The 6,546-nt window shown below is 37.7% G+C and overlaps 1 protein-coding gene across 2 annotated transcripts in view; it reads left to right on the top strand.

The window, feature by feature from the left end:
* Positions 1-5,186, top strand: part of STK26 (serine/threonine kinase 26) — a 58,804-nt gene extending 53,618 nt beyond the window's left edge. The window contains exons 9-12 of one of the 2 annotated variants that reach the window (XM_055338616.1): positions 1,060-1,153; positions 1,566-1,628; positions 1,710-1,846; positions 3,387-5,186. In XM_055338616.1, the coding sequence (XP_055194591.1) occupies positions 1,060-1,153; positions 1,566-1,628; positions 1,710-1,846; positions 3,387-3,411 (319 nt within the window). In that variant the 3' untranslated portion in view covers positions 3,412-5,186. The remainder of the gene's footprint in view (positions 1-1,059; positions 1,154-1,565; positions 1,629-1,709; positions 1,847-3,386) is intronic. The other variant, XM_055338617.1, reaches the window with a different exon arrangement.
* Positions 5,187-6,546: the final 1,360 nt, after the last annotated feature.

The following is a 6,546-nucleotide window of genomic DNA, read 5'->3' on the forward strand; positions in this document are numbered from 1 at the left end:
TACAAATCATTTAATTTTTATGTAGGTAGCCCATTCTAATATTGCCTATCTTTTAACTAGTATCTGTTCTGCTTTCTCTAGCATAAAATATAAACCTTATTTTAAAGTTTTACTGTAGAAACCGTGAAAATCTTTTAAAATCACAGTCTGTGGAGTACAATGAATTTGGAAGCAGGTTTTTTTCTTAGAAGTGCATTGCTCTAGTTTTAAATGGTCTCGGTCTAACCCCTAGTGGATACTTGAGTATATTACAAAATTTTGGAATATGATTTGAGTAAAAGTGATTTATTAGTTTGCCCAAAGTGATAAGGGGCTAGGTCTTCTCATACTTTGGGGGGAACCTGCAAAATCCCTCTGGAGGACTGACCTCCAGGCCTTTCCCACCCCTTGCCCATGTGCTAAACTGTGATCAGACTAATATATTTAAATATTCATTTATGTATGTTTTGTAGCCCCCCTAAAAAAGTTACAGTTTTTCTAACTGCAGCATTTACATTGACATCTTAGATTCTAAGCCCATAACTTAATTTAGACTAGGGAAGTCTGTAGGTTACATGAGAATTTACCCTTCCACTGGTCAAATTGGCACAAAGGCAATACCAAATTTCTTTAGCTAATACTCTCAGTGTCCTGCATTCATTTGAATTACCCTATCTTTGAAAAGAATAAGAACTACCAGGATGATTTTTGTACCCTATTGTAATGGTTTGTTGGCTGTGGCTGCCCGTGCAAGTAGCCCATGGAACTTTAAAGGAGAATCAAAAACCACACTGCAGAAGATCCTGATCCAGCCAGTGGGGATTGGTGGGGGCAGGGCTTTTTCTGTGTGGGAAGAGGTCTCCATGTGTGATTTTGATGCATACTTATGAGTTGAGGACCACAGCTCTTCTTCAATAAATTATAGTATCTACCTGAAACTGAGATCAAATGCTTTTTTACAGTATAATTTTTTATATATATATTGGAACAACTCTTCAGAGTCTAGCTGAATTGATTTGGCATTTTCACCAAGCTGAATTATTTAGGAACTTATATTAGTATTTTGGGCCATCTCTTTAGGGAGTCCACCAGCAGAGAAAATAATACTCATCCCGAATGGAGCTTTACCACCGTGCGAAAGAAGCCTGATCCAAAGAAGCTACAGAATGGGGCAGTATGTGCATGGAAATAGTCACTTCCTCTTGATAGACTCTGTTGGACTAATGTAGTGAGATTATGATAGCCAAAAATTATTAGAATTTAATACCCCTAAATGCCCGTGTACCTCACTGTGTCCTTAGTATGTTTCATTTGCCATTAGTTTTAAGCTCATTAAGTAAAGGTCATGGAAGTCATTTATATGGTCATTGGTAAGTTTTAAAATGCATTTTACCTAAACATGCATGAACCCAGTGGAATCATGGATATCTATCATAATCGATGGTGTGTGGATGGGAATAAAGCATAGAGGCATGAGTTATGTTGGGTTTTTGGGAGGGAGGATTCAAATTAGTGCTCACTTGTTATAGAATAAGAAAAACATGACTGTTAATTTCACATGTGTAATCTATATTATTTATTTGAAGGAGCAAGATCTTGTGCAAACCCTGAGCTGTTTGTCTATGATAATCACACCTGCATTTGCTGAAGTAAGTATGGATTCATTAGCTTTGGATATCTATGTTAAGAAGTATAGTATTTTCAATGTTGTCGCTATTGATCTTTCTCAGCTTAAACAGCAGGATGAGAATAACGCTAGCAGGAATCAAGCCATTGAAGAACTTGAGAAAAGCATTGCTGTGGCTGAAGCCGCCTGTCCTGGCATCACTGATAAAATGGTGAAGAAATTAATTGAAAAATTTCAAAAGTAAGCTTGACATGTCATTTAAGAAATGATTTTGACATTTTCTGCTGGATGTAAGTTTATGGTGCAGTATCATGACCTTGATTTGGTCATTTCAACTATTCCTAATTATTCAGTCACTTCTCAATAGTTGCATGTTTTAAAACTGTGTTGTTTGTTGGCCCATCTTAAACATGAGCTTCTGGCATGACAAGGTACTTTTCCACTGAAAGAAATGGCCTGTGTTGGTTATTTTTGTCCTTCACCTGGTAGTAGGAGTACAGACAAAAGGTCATGGAGCATATTTTGATTTTGGACCCTTGTAAATACCATTTAGGAATGCTTTTGTTCTTGCCACTACCCTCATCACACTACCATTCACATCATTTCCAGTGCTAAAGTAATTACATTTAGCCCCCGTAAAAAAAGCTAAGGGAAGGATTTTACTTTTTTAAAAAGATTTTATTTATTCATGAGAAACACACACACACACACAGAGAGAGAGAGAGAGAGAGAGAGAGAGAGAGAGAGGCAGAGACACAGGCAGAGGGAGAAGCAGGCTCCATGCAGGGAGCCTGACATGGGACTTGATCCCAGGTCTCCAGGATCACGCCCTGGGCTGAAGGCGGCGCTAAACCACTGAGCCAACCGGGCTGCCCAGGAAGGATTTTAGATAGAGGAGGTCAGCAAAAACTACAAATGGTCCTTAGGATTGACTTTAGTTTCCACACTGTCTTGACTTGGTGGTTTACCTTTGTTCCCATTCAATAAAGTTCATTCATTTAATTTTTGAGTTCTCTTTTTAAACAAGACTTTCATATGCATGCACCTGGCTCCAACAGGTTATAAAGCAATACTAATTCTAGTCTCAATCCCAATCATGTTGCTTATCGGCACATCTTTCGCTTTGTTTGTATTTGTGATGCCACTGGGATTAAGTTGAAGCGAATTATATAGCCTGTAAAATCACAAATTCTCATAGACATTCTATCTGATGAAGCCAATTTGTACTTGCACACTAAAGCTCCTCTTCAAAACCCCTTAGATGTTCATGGGCAATGTCCCGCTTTTTTTTTCCAATTTACAAACAAATCAGAGGTTTGTAAAATCAGATACGAAAGGGATTTTGTTTTTAAGGGGGCTCCACTTGGGGCCTGAGATCAAGACCTGAGCTGAGGGGCACCTGGGTGGCTGAGCATCTGCCTTTGGCTCAGGGCGTGATCCCAGGGTCTGGGATCAAGTCCCACATCAAGATTCCTGCAAGGAACCTGCTTCTCCCTCTGCCTGTGTCTCTGCCTCTCTCTCTCTCTTTATCTCATGAATAAATAAATAAAATCTTTAAAAAAAAGACCTGAGCTGACTTCAGGAGTCAGATGCCTAGCTGACTTAGCCACCCAGGCACCCCTACAGAAGAGATTTTTGAACTTTCTTATATTTTAGTGTCTACCTGATGAGATTCAGTAAAAGAATTTAGTTTGCTAAATCAGTACCTTCATTGCAGAGTTCATACAGGTAAGAAATATAAACATGCATAGTTATATATCAGTTTTTCTTCATTTTATAGGTGTTCAGCAGATGAATCCCCCTAAGGAACTTCCTATTATTGGCTTCTATTTCATACGGACCCAGAGAAACCCACCAAAACTACTCCAAGCTTAACAATGCGTAACTCATGAGCTCCATGTGCCTTTTGGATATTTGCAACATTGAAGATTTGGAAGAAGCTCTTCAACTATTTTGTGATGGTGTTTATCATTTTATATTTTAAAGAGATTATTTTATAAGGAATAACTTTTAAATACTATAGTTTCACCTGTATTCTACTAAATGTCGAGATACAGTTTTGCTTTTAGGTATCATTATTACTTAAGTTACTGGGATGAATACCTTTCATATTTTGATCTCTAGTTAACTGTACACTCATCAAACATACAGGTTTTTCAAAATCATCCTAAATAGTCAACGTTTGTAAATCATTAAGCCTCAAACATTTTTTTTTAAAGAAAACACAAGCATATCCTAAAAATGACTATTGGTGGGGAGGGGAAACAAGTCATACCTTCTTAAACAGAAGTTTTTAATAAGCTCTTTGAAATGAAACCTGAAAAGTATTGACTCCTTCTACCAAGTTGGGATGATCTTCCAGGCAGCTCAAGGACAATCCCATTTGAGAGCCCTGTGTTTGAAGCATTTATAGGCAACATGTAGCAACAGTTACCTCTTGGTGTGCAGTATTTACCTTCTCTTGCAGAAGAGGCAGTTAACCCTTATTTAATATGGTTGGAAATTTAAAGCAATACTAATTAGCCAAGGATGGGTTTTTGGCAATACTGGAGGAATTTGTCAGGCTTCGTTTTTAAGATCTTCAACTCATATTGCACATTATAGCTTGGATTTGGGGAGCTTAAGTAAAAACTGATAACCATGTGATTAAATACCTGATCAACAGGTATGAATATAACTTGCACCAGCATATTTTCCTCATGGTAGTGAAATGTCCTATAAACTATTTATACATTTTGGTTCTTCATAATTATCCAGTACATAAACATCATTTGTTCATTTTTGAAAGGGTATTTAAATAAGAATTTTCTAGTTCATATGAAAATAACCATAGTACAGGATGATCTGTGTCCGTACAAAGTTAAGGTAGACTGTACAGTTAATTTTCAGTCATATTTATGGTACTGTTACATGGGTAATATCTTTTTTCTTTTTAAGCCCAGTATATATATTATGCCTGCCTAAGTTCTGAACTGGGGCTATATTTCAGTAGTTCTAGAATTATTGATATTAATTTGTTTTGGTAGTTAATGTTTGTTGTTTGGATCTACACAGTTTAATTTTTTGCACAGAAGTAATTTCTTAAAAGTCTGAATAATTGCCAAATATTAGAAAAAAGGTGTTCTTCGAGTTAAGAATACAGTTTTTTGTCAAAGTGGCCATTACCTCCTCTTCTTCTGTAATAATACAGACACTTGAATAAGTCGTGGTCATGTCATATATGCCAAGAAAGTTCTTTTCATCAGTGCCTATACTGTAACAATTACTTTTAATGCATTGTATTTTGAAGGAATGGTTCAGTTGAAATTTTCACCTGCCACGTGACTGAAACGCAATTCCACTTTATAATCTGTAGAGGCCTAGAAATAATTTTGCAACTCATATCATGGGTTGGATGAATATTTTTGTAAAAGCAAAAGCAACAAGTTTATAAATGGATTATTTGAAACTTTACAACACAGTTGCGTCATGAATAGGAATTAATATTGCTTATTCATTAGAGTTATAGTCCTGTAAACTGTTTCTAGGTGAAGCATACTCCAGTGTTGTGAAGGGTTTAAAAATAAATATTTAAATTTCATGGTCCTCAGTGTTCGTTTTCTTGAGCCGGGGGTATGGTGCAGGGTTTTAATTGTTTCACATTTTGTCTCCTCTGCCCTCTAATTTGTTGTTGGAACTTTAATACCAGTGTCTCCATTGGAAAGTAAAAGATGTTCTTCAGATTTAAACATTGATTATACATACAGTGCATATATGTCCCCCTGTCCTGACAAAATTATTTGATAGAATTCCCTTTCACTCAGAAATGCCCTAGGTTGGACAATATGTTGTGTGGTCACCCTAACTATAGTTTTATTGGGAAATTGTATACAGATTTGAACCCTATAGTTCTTTGGGGAGAACAAATTTCACAAAGACTTCCAGAAGTTGAGATGAGAAATAGCATATAAGCCCAAACGGAGATGCCTGGGTGGCTCAGCAGTTTAGTACTTGCCTTCAACCCAGGGCGTGATCCTGGAGTCCCACTGAGTACTGAGTACTGAGTCTCACATCAGCCTCCCTGCATGGAGCCTGCTTCTCCCTCTGCCTGTCTCTGCCTCTCTCTCTCTCTCTCTCTCTCTCTCTCTCTCTGTCTCTCATGAATAAATAAATAAAATCTTAAAAAAAAAGCCCAAACGAATTTGAGTTCTTCCTTAAAAAAAGGCTGAAGATGAACTTGGTATAGCTCTGAGGATCTATAGGATTAACATACAGGTGACTGGGCTTCAATATATTCTTATTATTAAATTGCTTTTCTACATTTGTGTGACTGGATAAGATTCCTGGAGCAGTGAAGAATTGCTAGAATGGGGATCCCTGGGTGGCGCAGCGGATTGGCGCCTGCCTTTGGCCCAGGGCGTGATCCTGGAGACCCCGGATTGGATCCCACGTCGGGCTCCCGGTGCATGGAGCCTGCTTCTCCCTCTGCCTGTGTCTCTGCCTCTGTGTGTGTGTGTGTGTGTGTGTGTGTGTGACTATCATAAATAAATAAAAATTAAAAAAAAAGAATTGCTAGAATGTGGGAAAGGGCTAGGGAGAGGTATATTAAAAGGAATTTTTCTGTTAGGACTAGAAGAATAAGAACATGACACAGACATATATATATATATATTGTTTTGTTTTGTTTTGTTTTGTTTCTTATGGGGCACCTGGGTGGCTCAGTCAGTTAAGCAAGCATCTGCCTTCTGCTCAGGTCATGATCCCAGAGTCCTAGGATCAAGCCCTTCATGGGGCTCCCTGCTCAGTGAGGAGTCTGCTTCTCCCTCCCCCTCTCTCTCCCTGCTGGTACTCTCTCACTCTAATATAAATAAATCATTTCAAAAAATAGCTTTCTTATTGCATCATTTCTTTGAAGTTAGTACCTAACATTATCTTGTAAAAATGTTGTACTTAACATTGAA

The sequence above is a fragment of the Nyctereutes procyonoides genome, unplaced genomic scaffold, assembly GCF_905146905.1.
Source record: "Nyctereutes procyonoides isolate TBG_1078 unplaced genomic scaffold, NYPRO_anot_genome, whole genome shotgun sequence".
Taxonomy (NCBI): Eukaryota; Metazoa; Chordata; class Mammalia; order Carnivora; family Canidae; genus Nyctereutes; species Nyctereutes procyonoides.